The sequence below is a fragment of the Tenrec ecaudatus genome, chromosome 8, assembly GCF_050624435.1.
Source record: "Tenrec ecaudatus isolate mTenEca1 chromosome 8, mTenEca1.hap1, whole genome shotgun sequence".
Lineage (NCBI taxonomy): Eukaryota > Metazoa > Chordata > Mammalia > Afrosoricida > Tenrecidae > Tenrec > Tenrec ecaudatus.
Genome location: NC_134537.1, coordinates 3,307,696 through 3,325,065, shown reverse-complemented (window position 1 = coordinate 3,325,065; position 17,370 = coordinate 3,307,696). Strand labels below are relative to the sequence as shown.

General features: G+C 47.3%; 1 protein-coding gene across 1 annotated transcript in view; it reads right to left on the bottom strand.

Annotated features, from left to right (window-relative positions):
* The window catches only part of CPB1 (carboxypeptidase B1), a 32,325-nt gene extending 16,041 nt beyond the window's left edge, over nucleotides 1–16,284 (bottom strand). Inside the window, exons 1-6 of the mRNA XM_075555557.1 lie at nucleotides 16,214–16,284; nucleotides 16,017–16,092; nucleotides 8,319–8,443; nucleotides 1,668–1,767; nucleotides 1,315–1,416; nucleotides 372–473 (exon numbers count right to left, since the gene is read on the bottom strand). Coding sequence (XP_075411672.1) covers nucleotides 372–473; nucleotides 1,315–1,416; nucleotides 1,668–1,767; nucleotides 8,319–8,443; nucleotides 16,017–16,092; nucleotides 16,214–16,284 — 576 coding nt within the window. The remainder of the gene's footprint in view (nucleotides 1–371; nucleotides 474–1,314; nucleotides 1,417–1,667; nucleotides 1,768–8,318; nucleotides 8,444–16,016; nucleotides 16,093–16,213) is intronic.
* Nucleotides 16,285–17,370: the final 1,086 nt, after the last annotated feature.

The following is a 17,370-nucleotide window of genomic DNA, read 5'->3' as shown; positions in this document are numbered from 1 at the left end:
TTATTATAAAGTTTACACTAATTGTCCAGGTGAGGACAGTCAAGCTAGTGGCTCAGTGACTTATCCACACCATAGGCTTTTGAATAACCTCTGCACCAGACTGTTCACCTCTCCGCCAAACAGGAGGCCGAGAAAGGTCCAGTGGAAACCATTCAAATACATACAACTTATTACTGATTTGATCATTTTGCCTTCTCAAGGGGGGTTGGTGAACGTTGGAGCTAATTTTCCACAGAGGAGAACTTGGAATCCTGGCTGTGCTCTGTCGGTCATTCTCTTTTACCACAGTTTAAGGTGAGAAGACATTGACTGTGAAAGTAAAGGGCTTATTCCCTACCTCCCTCTGCTCAAAGATCCCTTTGCACACTGACCTCTCTCACAAACCACTGGCAGAAGGCCGGGGAGATCCACTCTCTGGCGTGGAAGCCACAGTCCATGAAAACGGCCGGCTTGTTGGATCCGGCTTTGCCAACCTGTTACAAAGAGCAGGAAAAGGAGGATGGTGAATCGTGCGGCACCCAGGGGCTCATGTTCGCGTCTCATCCGGGCCTGGGGCCCAACAGGGAACCCTGGCTGCAACAAGCGATTTATCCCGCGAGGCAATTAAAACACAAGACTGGCACAGCATGTCCTGCGTCTAGACACTCACAGTGTTTCAGCAGAAGGCCTACTTGGCTGTTTATTATTTTTATTAAGCTTGACAAGCTCATAGCTTCAAAAGATGCCTGATTACTCCGCTTAATTGTACTCGTGTGGAGGTTATTTTCAGCTGCTATTTTTAGGTGACATGACCAAGACAACTGGATGAGTAATTAGAAGTAATCATAATCGTTGCTAATCTCCGAAGGTTTGTTCTTCCCGCTCGTATCCCTAGCCTTTTTTCTTTTCTTCATTTAGAATTACATGACAAAAATGGCATTTTAGGACGACATAAACAAATCGTCGATACGCTTTGTAATGTTGTCTGATAGACGTGAAGTTTATGAACCCCTTTAGCAAACGGATTCGCAAACAACAGCTGGGAGAGAACAATTTCATCAAGGTAGATGATCATTTACATGGCTTACAGGAACGTGGTTAAATTTATAGGACTTCTCTGACTTTATTGCATTTGTCCTTTTGAATAAATCAAAATAATGATGTTAAAATCCACATCCGATGAAAGAAGCCAGGGGATCTGCTTGATTCCCGGGGGGCTGGATGAACAGGCAGGGAAGAGTTATGGCCGTCTTTGGGATAAGCATCTCCGTGGACCAGATGTTCACGGTGATTTACAGCCCCAGACAGGGAAAGGTCATGGTGGAAAGGGGTTACCTTGAGAAGGTACATAGAGCGTCCTTCAAATGTGGTTCCGATGACACTCTGAGAGATGAGATCTGGATTATCAGCGGTGACCTGTTGGATCCACGCCTCGATCTAGCAAATGAACGCACTGATGCCTTAGCGTGATGTTCTTGGTTCGACGTGCAAAACAAAACAAAGCGGGATATCCGTCCCCCCCGCCCCCAGTTAAGTAGCTTTGAGCCATAGAAGCCTTATAGACAGACCAGAACTGCACTTCCAGCCTTTCCAAGGCCCCGCTGGGAAGCAGGCACGCACTGAAACCATGCACTCCCCACCGTGCTCCCGGCTCCCAAAGGCAGGTCTACGCCTGACGCACACCCTACCTTCTCCCAGGAGTTGTACTTCTCGTAGCTGTGTCCGGTGGCACGGACCTGGCTATCAAACTGCGCCTCCAGCACTGCCCTCAGGTTGTTGATCACCACCCTGCAATCAACCAGGAGGATGCTCCTGTGAGCACCGCATCTTCTCTACCGGCGAGCTCTCGGGAGACCGCAAAGACGCTGCTTCGCAGCTGGTGTCGTGGGCCTGCCGTGGGACCACAAGCCGCCTTCTGAGTGTGCTTGGTGACCTCCATCCTGAGCCGGCCTTTCAAGGGAGATGCTGTTACTGATCCCGAGGAGTGAGTATGTCATCGAGGAGGCTAAAGAAGCGTGGAAGCAGCGGGGGCTCTTCCTTAGCCCAAGCCTCACCTATTGGGTGTCCTTCAACCTCACCCCTGAGAGGAGCTTCACTTGGAACCTGCTGCGTTCTGGATGGGAGCTTGGAGATGCCGCCCACACTACACAATGAAGACCTCTCTCTGGTTCCTCTGTCTCTTCCTGGTTTAAAAAGTTCCTGGTCCTCAGAACCTATTCCCACGAAACCCGCAGTTATCAGAGCCACTTCTGACTCATCGTGACCCTGTAGGACAGGGCAGAATGGCCCCGTGGGTTCTGAGGCTGTATGTCTTTAATGAAACCTCCTCTCTCTCTCTTTCTCTCTCTCTCTCTCTCTCAGCAGCTGGTGAGTTTGAATTCTTGACCTCAGGGCTCGCAGGTCAGCCTAGCCCATGATGCCATCTGAGTCTCCCTAGGGTCTTACTCATTCCCAGATAAACTCGGCAACCAGACCACCTGGACTTTTTGCAGTTTTTGGAGGCAATGCCTCAGTGGATGGAAATTCAGAACTATCAGCCAGCTAAATTTTATTCCATGTGAGCAGACTAGGTTTAGGGGCTAGTTTAGATGTGTTTTATTTTCAGCTGGTTTAAAATAATCTACAGTGGTTTCCGTCGCAAGATAAAATGAAAGTTGGTGACAGGACCTCCAAGGCTAGCGCACTCCTCGAAAAGAATCATTGCTATTATGAGCGGCAGGCCTGGAGGCACAGGTGTGTGATTTCATTCCCTCTGCGACTGTGACTGGGCAAGGGACAGGGTTCTATGAGCGTAACGCTCCTGATCACAGTGTTGTGACTGTCCCAGAGTCGGTTCGCAGCAACTTCTATGACACACACAGAACTGAAGCCACACATCAAAAGTCGGCTTCCTCTCCAGCTGCCCCAAGGGCACTCTGATGAAGTATGTCAGGGACATCCCTCCCAGTTTCTCCCTCATTTGGTGAACTTGGGCAGGAACTTGTATCTTAATAAAAGGCAAACCCTAAACTGACTTGACAGAGTTTGGGTTTTTTTTTTAAGGAAAAGGAGCTGATTTCAAATCCATGATATGAAAAGTGTGCGCGCGCACACCCCCACCCCCCCCCCCACACACACACTGAGTAGTCAATAGTATGTCAATATCTCATTTCCCTTCCTTGGCTCTGCAACAAATCACCACAAATATCACAGCTTAAAACAGTGCAGGTTTATACCCTTCTGGTTCTGTGGGTTAGACCAACACCGGCTCTGTGGGCTAAAATGAAGGTGTCAGCAAGGCTGGGTCCCTTCATGGGGCGTTGAGGGCTCCATGCAGTTCGTGCCCTTTCCAACTTTCAGAGACTGCCCTTGGCCCACGTCAAGTCCTCACTTCACACCAGTGGTCAGCTGGTGAGCAATCTCTACCGTCTGCAAGTTCAATTCCCCTTTGTCATGCAACAAATCGTATTCTGGGCTTGGGCCATTAGGACCAGGCAGCTAGAGGGACCCTTGGGGACAGGGAATACAGGAAGAGCTGTCACGATATCCAAACCCTAATCGTATGGTCAGGGAATAGGCTGGAAGCCTGTTTGGTAGCTTGGCCTCAGAACAGTCTGTTATCTTTGAGATGTCATTTTAGGAGCCTTAGGATGGGGTGTTTGGCTTGTTGTTTTCCAACATCAATTTTAGCTATAAAATGCAATGGCTTAAAGTCCACCCCATACGTCTTGGCCACTGACACTGACGTTTCCCCACATGTCTGAAGAAACCGCAAAACTTTAAAAGACGATGGAGTGGCCAATCACCACCTTCATAAAATGTGGGAAAACATGGAGGGAGCTAAAGACTAGCATAGAAAAAAACTTGGGAAAACAGGTTTCCAGGCGAACAACAACAAAACCAAGGAAACAAGCCTAAAACTAAACAAACCTGGAAACCTTCCAAATAAGACAAAACAAAAAGCCAGCGGGCCTTGCAAAATAGCCATCTCAATGCCATCTCTTTAAAAGGAGGTCTCTGCCTCACCATCATGGCACTGTCTGTGTGTCCAAACCAGGCAGCGAGCGGACACCACACCTGCTTTCATTTTATCAAGACATTTGTTTTGTCAGCGTGAGCCCCGGTGGCATGGTGCTTAGAGTGCTCAGCCGCTGCCAGAGGGTCAGTGGGTCAAACCCACCGGCTGCTCCATGGGAGAATGAGGTGGCTGCCGCTTTTGGATTTCCGACCTTGGTAAATCGATGGGGCAGCTGCATTTTGTTGCTATCGGGTCAACCTGACTGCGGTAGGCTTGGATTTTGGGTTTCTATCGTCAGTAAGCAAGTCGAGTAACATTTAGGCCACCCGGCTTCTTTGTGGAAGTCCAGAGCAGAGAACTGATCAGCTCATGATTCCTGGGGACAGTACCATAGCCACATGTCCTTCAACAGACATTTGTTTGTGGGGCCAGGTCTATAGACGTGTTTCTGATCCACCCAGAACCATCTCCGGGAGAAAGGAACAACAAGCCTTTCATACCCTGCTCTTTCACCCCACCCTCAAGTTCAAGTGCTTTAGGACGGTTACTGACTGTGCCGGGGGGGGGGGGCGCTCGAGTCTTGTTTGGTGCTAACAAGAGGCATTGTCTTAGAGTTATCACTGTGTTAAATATTAAACATCTTCATCAACAGCCTGGACAAGGGACCATAAAGTAACAATTATTTGAATTTAGAATGACACCCAGGAATAGAAATGTACTCTGGCAACTCACAAAAGAACTTCAGAATGTGGGAGGAACATGGGGCCAACTTTTTTGCCCGAAGGCGGGGGATTGACCTCAAATGCTCCTTGCCTGTCCTATGACTATTTTATTTTATTAGATTTAGGACAAAGCACCACTTTAGCTATATTACCAAATATTATTACTAAATAATGAGCTTCTCTCCTAGAAGATTAAAACAATGCCTCTTAATATCATTGAGACCTCATTACAGCTCCAAAAAGCAGAGGCATGGACACTATTTTATATTTTTATATGCTCCTTTTATAGAGCTACCCAACTTCCTCCTGGCTGGTTTGCTTTTACACGCAGGCAAGTTAGATAACTGGGACTCGCCGTGAACCCAGGAACACAATGTCGGAGGAGGAACGGGAGGGGACTCAGTTTGTCCTCCCCCCAGATTCCTGAGAGTGGGCCCTCTGGCCAGCTCCTGGACTGTGCGCATCCCGACCCCAGGGCACTTGCCCCTGTCACTGCGAAAGATGAGGGGTCATGCTGTCATAGACAGCAGCCACTGGTCGATCTCTGGGTGAGTTAGAGCGAGGCAGGATTTCGTTAAAAGGCTGTGTAAATTTCACTGCCGGCACCACAAATCGGATGTTTACAGCACCTCATCTCACCGGCTGCATTGGCATTTAGAGAGAGCCTCACGCTTCTTTCTGCACACATTCTGGGTTTCCCTCCCATTCCCATTCGGTATTTGGTTAAAGCTTTCCTGTGAAGCACGGTGAAGCGAGCATGGGGCCCCTGGACATTTTGGGAAGATATTTCGATGGCACACGCGCCCTCGGAGGCTCCTGTTGTGTCCATGAACGAGTGCAGAATGGTGCCAACAGGAAGCTGTGTGGATACAAATGAGTTACCACGGGAGGCAATCGCGGGGCCCACAGGGACTGCTCCCATCCCCGGCAAGGATATTGCTGGTGTGCTTCGCCTGGATTCCCAGGGACTTATTATTATTTAATATTTAGAAAATTATATGCCATGAATGTGCTAGGCTGTGAGCAGAGAAGCAAAAATTAACAAGCTCTTCACCCTCAGGGAAGGCCTTGCTTTCTAGATGAGGCAATGGACCCACATAACCCCCAAAGTTCACAGCTAAAAGAGAAAGTGGATCTTGCACTCCATCCAAGGAGATTATCATACAGCCAGAAGCATTTTGCTGCGTTGTGACACGGGTCGCATAGGGACATCTTTCAGGTAGTGAGGGCCAACCGAAGGGACAGGGAGCCTCCTTTTTCTTTCCTGAGCAGTGAGAAGGTTCCTTTTGAAGGTTCCCAAAGAGTAGGATTTTAGAAGCCCTCAGCCATGTCATGAACACAACGAAGCCAAGCCCACGGAGGGTGTCCAGAGGCTGTCAGTTTTTGTGGGAGCGGCTAGTCTTGCGGCCAGCGTGTTTGAACCCCCACTCTTGTGGCTAGTGGTCCAACGCTTACTTGACAGAGCCATGCAGACGTGAATCTCAAGCTCATGTTACAACTGACTAGATTACCTCTTGGCTTTCAAAACACAGTCGTTTCTTAAGGTCTCATTTTGACATGTTCCCCCAAGCCCAAGCAGATAGCTAAGCAATGATAGGGCATAATCCGGGAGTTAAACCTTGCCGTTTCTTTTGAAAAATATATCATCTGGCCCTCTGCCTATCAGTCAAATCTGCAGGATTCCCAGCAATAGCTGTAACTTCACCTCTCACGTTTTCACAGCACCCCTTGAGGAAGGTATCCTGCCATCGTGTTGTGAATAAGGCAACTGACGTTCAGAAAGGAGAGCAAATGACCCAAGACCACATACACAGCTGTAGACCTGGACTGTGAACAGAAAGGTTGGTGGGTTCGGACGCACCCTCAAAAGTAAGTCTTGGCAATCCCATCGCCCCCATGGAGCAGTTTTACTCCTTACGATGAGTCGGAATTGCTTCAAGGGAGATTCATAACAATGGCAAGATGTGAAAAGCAGGAGGCCATTTCTAATCTTAAAATGATATAGGCCATACATCCTCCCCCCCCCCCCCCCGTGGTAGTCATATAATCTGTTGTCAATTTGAGACTTAAAGAGCGAAGGGGTGGAGTGTAGCCTGTCAATCAGATCGCAGCTTGATGACCTCATTTGGAGGCGCTACGGAGATCAATAGCTCACTGGAGGCGGGACACATGCTCACTCCCTGCGAGACATATCCATTGACCCGGCATATGGAGCTACGCTAGAGCTCTGGAGTCAGAGGAGTCATGTGGAGACCCTGCCAGTGCCGGATGCCTTTACCGCTGACATGCCTCAAGACCTCCACCCACTGGCCTGTGATCTTCATTGCATGAGTTACATGAGTCTGAAGAGGACTTTAGAGACTGGTATCAGACATATGGGCTAATATCGGACTTAGGGACTTAATCTGGACTGGGATGGGATGTTTCCTCAATAGTCAACTGCTCTTCTATATAAAACTCCTTCTTATACCCATATGAGTGTCTATGAATTTGTTTCTCTATCCTACCCAGACTAACACCCCCCCCCCCCCCGCCCCGAAACATGACACCTGGAGCTTGTTCTGGGGGATAGCTGGATACACATTCCAGTGTTCAGGCCAGGAGCTTAGGACTTTTTCTTTGCTCCTCCCTGGCCCACCCTTGGAGGAAGAGTTCTTCTTTGGATCAGAACTAAATATCTCGGTCCTCTCTCCTCTCATTCAGATGTCTACTGCTCCACATGGGCCCTCCCACCTTAGCATGTCTGCCTCTACCCTCTTAGCATGTCCACTTTCCACCTCTACCCAAGGGACAGCTTTTCTGGTCTTTGAGTAAATGAGACTCATCCTTCAGATCTCAGCTGAAGCCTCGCCCCTGTCCTTTGTCTCTTTACCCTCCGTGTGCAGTGCATGCTACTGCTTGTTGAAGCTTTGTCTTGCCCTAAAGCAGGTGGGGCCGTACTTTTCTTGTTCAGTAGTTGGCCATGGAGGCGTTCGGTATCTGTGGGTCAGTACGTGGCCAGTGCTGATGAAGACATTTTCCTCTTGAAAAGTCCAAGGATAGTTTTTGGACAAGGAGACGTGAACAATATCGTTAACGGACCCTACTCAGGACTTTAGGGAACAACTTCTCTTCCTTTGAGGCTTCCTCTCCATGCCTTCTCCTGTCATTAAAGGCAGTGGACAGACTTTGGGGTCAAACAATGCTCGTTTGATCCTTCAGACTCGTAGCTGAAAGAATACCAAGAGCCACCCCCCCCCACCGGATCACAATCGGCATGGTTGGAACTGGGGAAAACCGCCTGCTAGGATTTGCTGCTACCACGGCCTCTAGCTGATGATCCTTGGTATCCCCTGGCTTGGCCTGTCCTTTAAATAGCTTTTCTCAACTAATAGCCCGCCCAAGTGTCTGGCTGAAATTGTGGGACTCATCAGTCAAAACCATTTTAATTAAAGCAATGGCTAATCATAACATCTACGTGGCCTCAAGTCTCATTTGGAATCCGGAGCGAGCCAGCTTGTGGGCCCAGGACAGGCGAGACAGCCTCTGTATTTCACCTTTGCCTCCCCGTGGGTTATTCCGAGGCTCAGATAAGAGCACGTGGAGTAGAGAATTTGAGTAGTTACAGAGACGGAACTTACTCATAGAGCAATTCATTCTGCTCCAGAAACTCCTGCACCGCCAAGACATCTTCTGCTTTGACACGGAAGTCCACTGTGCTGTGAGGTTTGATTAGCGTGGCCGAGTCTGGTTTCCAGAAGTCAAGCTGAAATAAAGGCAAGGGAGACTGTATCAAGCACCTACCCTTCAGTGGGCAAGTTTCCATTTGAGCACACACCATGGCTTGGCTCCACTGAGTTACGTTCACAGTCAAGTTATCCACGAACTCTCTTAAAAATATCTCATTGGGGTGAACGAGCTGGGGGCTGAGCCGTGAAAGGTGAATAACCATATTTACAAATACGTCACTTCAAGTGTCTATCTCCGAGCATGAAGGACAATGTAACAGTATTTCCCATAATGTTATAGTCTTCCATCACTGTTCTTTCTGTATTCATCTTCCTGGAGAACCTGCTTGGGGCAATAGCAGTGTTTGTGATCATGGGTGGATTGGCTGAAGACTTTACTAGAGACACAATATCATGGAGAGAAATTCAGCTTTCTCCGGTTGCTTTTGAAAGGCAATCACCTGTATGTAGCTTTCTCTGGGAGATCCTTGTTGTCCAAGTGACAATATTTTTGTGGAACGGGGAATGTCCCCGATGCGGAGGATTCATCAGGGAGAATAAAGTGTCCTTCCACAACAGGTGTCTTGGCACCATGATCAGAAACGAAACACTCCCAAGGAGCCATGCAATATGGCCATTTCCCTTCAGTCAGCAAGACTCACTGAGGACCTAGGCATCGGGTCCCAGACTCAGAGCTCACTAGTAAGCAAATCTAACTGTTTTTGTCTACAGTCCTGAGTGGGAGACTCTAAATAAAATTATGTACAACAAAACAAAATGAAACACAACACCAAACTGGCGGAGTGAGTGATCATTCTAAAACTCTTACTTGAGATGTGGCTTTGGTCTCCGTTCTCCGTGGAAACGAACTGGGGCCCTTCGCGCCGTCGCCCCGGTTCGCATTGCCTTCCTGCTTCGTCCCCACAGCCTGGGGAGAGCTAGTTGCCCGAGCTAAGCTTGCATCGGTGGTTCTCCCTCAGCCCCTCCCTGTGTCCGACCCAGTCCCCCATCAAGTCTGTGTGAGCTCGTCTCAGCTGGAGATGAGGCAGGAGGCGGTCTTTAGAGCCACACCTTGGAAACTTGGAATGGAGTTGGGCAGTTTAGAGATTGTGAGTCAGGAACGGCCGTGGTACGCTCTTGAAATGACTCAGGTTCATGTACACCTGTGAAGGATCCAATACCCTGTATCCAAGACTCAAAATATTCCACCCAACTGACCCCTGGGGGTTTCTGAGATCGTAACTGTTTATATAAGCAGAAAGCCCTGCCTTTCTCCTGCCGAGTGGCTCGTGGTTTTGAACTGCCAACCTCCTGGATCACCACCCACTTTGTTACCACTGCACCACCAGCGGTGAGGTACGAGAGGGCAGTACACAGAGGGAAGGCACATGAAGTCCTTGAGGCAGTCGTATTGGGCCCTGTCAGTGCCCTGCCCACACAGTGCCCTTTGAGGTTTCCCTGTGTTCACCCTCCACTCCCCCGCTGCTCTCCAGTCCATTCTCCCTCACAGGGACCCTGCAGGGCTGCTCTCTAGGGCTTCAGAGACTGAGTGTCTTTATGGGAAGAGACAGCCTTGTCTTTTTCCCGCAGGTGGCTGGCAGGCTTGGAAGGCTGACCTTTGGGTCAGCAGCCCAATGCTTCCCTCACCTCACCACCAGGGCTGTTGCAGGGCGCATTCAGCAGACAGTGGCCAACAACTACACTTCTCTTCCTGAAGGACCTTTCCCCCAGAACTGCCAAATGCCAACCCATTGCTGTTCAGGCCATTCTGCCGCATCATGGCTCCCTGCGACAGAGTAGAACTGCCCCACTGGGTCACTGAGGGTGTCGATCTTTACCGAAGTGAACGGCCTTGACTTTTACCCACCAAGCGGCAGGTCGGTTCGAACCACTCACCTTTTTTTTGAACCTCGACTCTAAACCCACTGCTCAGGAAATGTTGAGGAAATGCTCTTTCCAGAGAAGTCTGCAATCCCTGGGGAGACAGCTGGGGAATCTGTCTCCTTATTCCAGTCGGGTGAAAGAATGTTGAGCGATGTGGTTTTCAGCCTCTCCTAGCGATGCTCTGTGGAACTAAGTTGCCCGCGGTGGGACCTGGCTGAATAATGCCCCTTTGGTTGCTTGCCAGTCTTGTGTGCCCAATTTCTTGATCTGTTTTCTTGGATGTCACAAATCAAAGCCTTGCCCTCTTGAATGCTTGTCTCAGGACCTGCTCTTGGGGAACCCCATGACAATCACCAGTTTTCTGCTCAAGGCGCAGTGTCTCTGGTCATAGTTCGAGTGCAGCCCCAGCAGTCGAGGGCCACCTCAGACAACCGAGTTGTGCTAAAAAATTTCTAACCTAATGTTCAACCAGAAGTTTCCTCCCCAGCTTTTTGTTCATTGGTCCCGGCTCTTCCAAGAGTGATATGTATCAGGACACTTGAAATATTCTGCTGCGAGATACTATAATGACGGATTCTTGAAAAGTGGGTGCAAAGAAATCTTATGACTACATTGGACGGTTGACTCACAGAAAGAGCCGGAATCTGTTTAAAGTTTTAGTTTGATCCTTGTAGAAGAAGAATGCTTGGAAACTGATTGTGGTAGCAATTGTATAATTCTACTCGACATAATTGAATAATGGAATGATATGATAGGTATATTAAATCCCAACCAATAAAAAAGCAACAAACAACAACAACAATATTCTAGAAGTTAAAAGATCGTTTCCGTTTGATGTGGAGACAGGAGACTCCACAAGCATCCAGTATGAAGGAGAGCCGCAGGGGGCTACAGTCTTCCCATACTGGCGCCAGCCCAGTACTCACATGCATGCCTGATAGCTGTTTACTAGTGTGCCAGGCATGGCTAAAAATAATAGGTAAATTCAAGATATTAGTCAAAGAAATACACACGGGTGTTCTTAAATCACCCAGTGCTTATCAGTGGGATTGATGTCTGAAATATGTGGATGAGGAGGGTAAGTCCAGGCATTGCTATGGTGTCATAGGACTCGTTATTGAATGAAGCTAAATTATCAAGCCATTGTTTCTCGACATACGCTCCATCTAGGTCTGCAGGCTTTTGAAGGCCGGGTTTCCAGCTCTGTAACCCTTCCCTGAGGATTCTACATTTTTCTATTGAAACCACATCAACGTGGTCATTTTGACAGGCTTGAGGGTCACAAATCATGTTACTTTTCAATGATCCTTGAGTTTAGAGAGCAAAAAGAAGTCTGAAGGGGCACGACCAGGACTTTAAGGAGGATGGTATAAGGCTTCCCAGCCAAATTCTCATAGGACGGCCCTTGTGAGCCACAAAGAATGCACAGGCAGGTGGTTGTGATGGCAACAAGGATCTGCTTGCTGGGAAAATAGAGACACCGGGACTCCCGAGCCTGTGGCCTCGGTCACCCTTCCCGTCTGGAATAGAACTTACTCTTGTGTTAGAATGATCAACAGTTTAAGATGATAGGGAGTTTATCTAAAGACAACGTTTTGAGGGTTTGGAAAAATTATAAAATAAAAATTATTAAAAAAATAAATATCTAAATGAAAAGGGAAAATCCTCCTGAGACACTCTCCTGATCATCCTGAGACACTCTCCTGATCATCCTGAGACACTCTCCTGGACCTTGTCTCGCCAAAGCAGTTTCCAGTGTTCTTAACACTTCTTTCTAATTCACCTGATACAGTGCGCATGTCCTTCAAGAAAATCCACCAGGATTACTGCTTTGGGTTGCCCCAAGCAGTCAACATACCTTCCTGAGCTGACCCCTGTGCCACAAGATTCCTCAGGAAGTCACTGTTTAGGTGAGACCTGTGTTTGAGGACGCAGTCACGAGACTAAGAACTCGCTGGGACCTCCCGACCCTTCAACCATTTTGCCACATGTTCTGTTAGGACCAGCCCTGGTCCTGTATAAACTGGAAGCTGTGTAGCAATGTCTTCTTATGTACTTATGGAAAATGACACTTCTGAGAGGAGATGTGATATGCCGAGAAGTGATGAGACGGAATATCAATCCACCAAACCACATGGTGAAGGCACACAGAGAACATTTGTTGGAAGACAGAAAGCGATGCATTTAGGTGATGGCGTGTGGATGATCTCCACATGCGACCGAAAATGCAAGAGTTCTTTTTAAAATCATCACGAAACCAGGACATCCTCACTTGTCCTCTGTGGGAACAGGAGGGGACGGAGGGTTGGGGGATCTTTGGTTCTGCAGAAGTTTGTTTGATGCTGCATCTAACCACAAGCAGAGCATCTGGTGGGTTCTTCTTCTCCTTAGGAACATTTCGCGGCTTGTCGGAAGAAGCCACCGCCACTCTAGGCTTTGTGTGGCACAGCAGAGAGGAAGTTGCTGGTTTAGAAAGAGCGGTGGGCGCACGGTAACCATTTTACTCTGGGCAGAGATAAACATGCACTTTAAACTCAGGAGCGGCAGGGTCCAAGATAGCCCAGAGAAATGAGTGTACACTCTGGGGTGGAAAGAGAGGAAGGGGAGAAAGCACATTTCTTTCTCTAGAATCACAGCAGAGCTACATCGTGACGGGGAGGGTTAGGTCCCGTGTGGACACCAAGCTGTCCCCGATGTTCGGCTTTCAAAAGGACATGTTCAAAGCTGGGAGGAAGGACACGAGAGCCCAAAGATGAATACAAAGACTGGGTGCCCTTGGGATGATCTTATCAGGAAGGCTACATCCCAGCATATGCTATGCTTGCAGGATCGCTAGGAAGAGTCCTGTTGAAAGTACGAAGAATAAATGGGAGGCATGCACACACACCCCCGACCCCCTGATTGGCACTAAAACATAGTGTTTTTCAGCTGCAAGAGAGAGAGTAGCCCTATTTAAATTTTTTGGCTTCTGTTTGGTTCCGCCACCCTCCCCCCCAAGGAGATACACTCTCCCTTCGTTCTCTTACTTCTATTGAGAGATGAAATGAATTAGCACTAGGCTAAGGAAGTGATTTTTCATGTGCTGTGAAATGTCTCCTCTGGAATGAAGGCATTGAGGGCCGTGTAGATAAGGAGAGAGGTGATTCTACCCAGCCATGCACACTCACTTCAAAATCCTAGACTTAGTAACAGCAGGAAACACTTATTCGATTATATAAATGCTTTCTGAGTGCTTTCCATGTATTAGTATTGTTTCACATTTTAGAGCCCTACGTGGTAAATAACATCATTCCTTAACTTCTCTTCATTTGACAGATGAAGGGGATTGAGGCACAAGAGGGTAAGGGAAGTGCCCCAGATCTAGCTAGCAAGGCGTGGAGCAGGGAGCTGAACCCGTGAACTCTGAGTTCAGAGTCTTTGTTCTTGACCACCAGAAAATGCTGAATTTTGAATATCTTAAAAAAGAAGAGAAAAGATGTAATCATAGGACTTTCTCAGGCATCTTGGTGTCAGATCTAGAAGGGCCCCCTGAGAATGGGAGGGCGTATGTCTTGAGTTCCTTAAGAAAGAAAGCAGGTGGCTCCCAGAAGCAGACACTCCCACAGTGGCCTGGCATAGAGTCTGGCAAACTGCAGGGTTAACTGGAAGCAGATGGATTACAGGTGCTCAGAAGAGGGGGCATGATCCCTGGGAGCCTGCATGCCTTCCAGCAAGAATCAGTCAGGCCCAATGAACTCCGTCTTCTTATTGGAGGAGACCACCAGCCTCTGACAGATTGGTGACTCTTGAGCTCAGCAATGCATTGGACAGTCTCTGTAACTGATATCTTCCTTGACAAGCAGGCACATGGCTCTGTGTTCGCTCTCGGTAACTCCCTAATAATGTGTGTCGTTGATCAAGTTTGCTCAAGCAGAGTGGATTAATGAATTGAGTTCAGGGGTTAACACTTGTGTCGGGCACATCAGAGTCACAAGATAGATACGAATCGAATGGAGGAACCAGGAAGGAGGATCTACTTCTGTGACGACCCCTGACCTACCTCCTGTTCTTCTTTCTCCGTGACAAAGAGTCACGCCAAATGAAGGTAGGCTTATCTGATGGGCGGTTGATGCCTAGTTAGGGAGAAGATGTCTTCCCTGGATGACTGCATTGGTTTCTAATAAGATGACATGCTGCAGAGAGGCGACCAAGACAATTTTTTCACAAGGTAAACTGGCAAGACTACAGTGAAGATTTGAAAAATACCCAAACCAGGCCCACACCAACAATAAGACATGCTCAGAAAGAGGGAGGTCTTCTTTTAGGGTGATTCACGGAGGAAGAAGAGCAATCTAATGGTTTTAATTGACTACAGGTTTGCCATAAAGTGGAACCTGTTCTGCGTCTGCTCAAGGTGCTCGATAGCACGCCGGGCCCCGTGAAAAAAATGCCCGCTTTACAGATGGAGGCGTGCAACGGCCCTGCAGTACATGTTAATCAGAGTCACCTGGAGGCTCAATGTCAACCCTGTAGCTACATTTTACAAAGGAAATCCAGGCAGAAGGTGACGCTCTATCCCGAGGTGACCAGCATGATCAAGGGTCTGTAAAGCTGGGCAGCCCTGGTCAAGAGAAACCGTAGAGGCAACACAGTATTTGGCACAGCTGGATCCAGTGGGAAAAAGAGAAGCAACTTTCCTCTAAGTATTAAGAAATAAACAATTAGAATGATTTCTAGGGCAAATAGGCTATGGAGAAAAGTAGTCTCCCTTCGACTCCCAGGAAGACTCCAATTGGTTTCAGTGGGGCTCACCTACAAAGGTGCTACTGCCAAGGAGATAGTTGGGGATTTTAGGCCCAGACTCGGGTAGATGAGTATAGTTTCTTTCGATTTTAAGACTTCTGAGTGTGTGAGAAAGACCACTTTTATGAATGGTCTTCTTCTACACCTTGAAGTTGATGAAATTTCTTTGTACATATCTATGAATACTTACACATAGATTTTTAAAAAGGATACTTAAGAGCCTGCAGATTATTCTTATACTATATACACAAAGAAACAGTATTGGCCCCACATAAAATGACTTATGGTCCCCGCAATAGCTACCTGTCCCCCACTGACTGAATGAAGAATGCCGCATCTGTGTTACTTGGCCCCGATACAGTGGGGGCCTCTTTTTTCAAGCAGCCTAGAGATTTTTGACTGTTTGTTTTAGTAAGCCAAAGGACAGGATGGCAATCACCCATGGCTTTTTACCTCTCCCCTCTTTCCTATCCTGCCACACCATCATGCCACACCATTAAGGGGACTTGAGCCAAGGTCATGAAAACCCAAACTGTTTGATTTGGAATGAAAGAAAACCAGATAGAACAGATGATACATGGGATGTGGAAATGAAGTTCAAGTTGGTCAGAAGCCCAGATTTTTCAGCAATATCCAAGTTGATCATTTCTCTGTTTTGCTCCAGAAGGGAAGTAACTGCCCATTAAATTTCCTTCTGACCTTTAGGACAGTTCTAACCCATTCCGTTCAATGCCAGGGATTTAAATTATGGTAAGCTTTATGGAAGTCTAACTTAGGCAGAAAAAGGTAGACTTCTGGTGCTGAGTTTCTCAAAATTTTATTTCTGGCTCTACCCGAAGCGCTAATGTTCACATTTCATATCAGCGTGGCTTCAGCAGAATCACATGGTAAGCTCAGAATTTAAAGTACATGTGAAAAAGCCTACAGGACAGGATTGTTTCTTACCTGGCTGGTGCTGGCCAGCTCCTGGATTAAGCTAATTTGACTTTCATCTTCAACACTGACCCGGAACACCTTCTCACTGAGAGAGGAGGAAGCATAGGAAAAATGAACAAATGGATACTAGATCCAGAATCTGGATTCTAGCCTCAAATATAAGCACAGAAGAGGCCTTGCCCGCACTGAAGGAGCTGCTTCCTTACCCTTCAAAGTGCTCACCAGAAAGGTGGGCAGATGCCAGGAGCGCATTCACGAGAACCAGGAATGCCAACATTGTGCCTGAGCAGGTGTGCTGGGTGCATTGCACTGCCTTTTATACTGCAGGGTGTTCCTTGCTTTCTTCTCCTGATTACAAATTCACACAATCAAACCTTGATTAATGGGTTTCCCAGCAATTTTGCCTCGGTATCTGTGTCAAGCCTGAGAGAATCTCTCTCTGAACACCTGTGAATGCAGAGCAAACAATCTGAAGGTAAAACGATGGAATTTTATTACCAGACCTTGAACAGCCTGGGAGTAAGCGGATTCTATGTCAAAGCCATGTGGCGTTTTTGTTGTTGGCATTTTTGAATGAAAATAGATCTGCATATAATAAGTTATATAAATTTAAGGGGAAAGTTTTATACGTTTTGACAAATACAAGGGGATTTTAAAACATTTGTGAAAACTGCATCCCCTCACAGAAGGGTCACAAGGAAGGGATGAGTCAACCAGAGCACAGATGAAACACAATATTCCTCTGGTTCTTTGAGGCTTCCTTACCCCCCACTCTCATGACCCCAGTCCTGCCTTTCAGTTCTGGCTAGACTGGAGCTTACACACTTGTACAGATAAGAGCTCACAACACACGGAATTCAGGTCAGATAAAACCCTCAGGAACAAAATTGGGAGTAGTGATACCCGTAGGGTGGGGTGAAGGTACAGGGAGGAGGGAGGAAGGGAGAACTGATCACAATGATCGACTCATACAGACCCCCACCACCATGGCAAATCCACCTGTAAGTATGTATGTAATATGAAATTCTGCCAAATATTTTCCATGTTGGCGGTACCATACAGTTACAGTTTTAACTGGGATCAAGTGGCTATACATTTTCTTTGATATTCTGGCAATTTTAGTCTTTCAAGAAGTTTTGATAATTCTTGTGAATATGACTGTAAAAGATCCATCTTCCTGTGACCAGTGATGTTGATCATCTTTTAATGGGTTATTGACCATTTATATATCTTAAAAAAATTTTTGTGAACTGCTTATTAATTTCTTTTCAGGATTTGGTTGTTGGCTTTTCAAAATATTTTTTGGAAGAGTTTGTGTGTGTGTGTGTGTGTAATTTTTATTGTGAATTAGGTGAAGATTTAA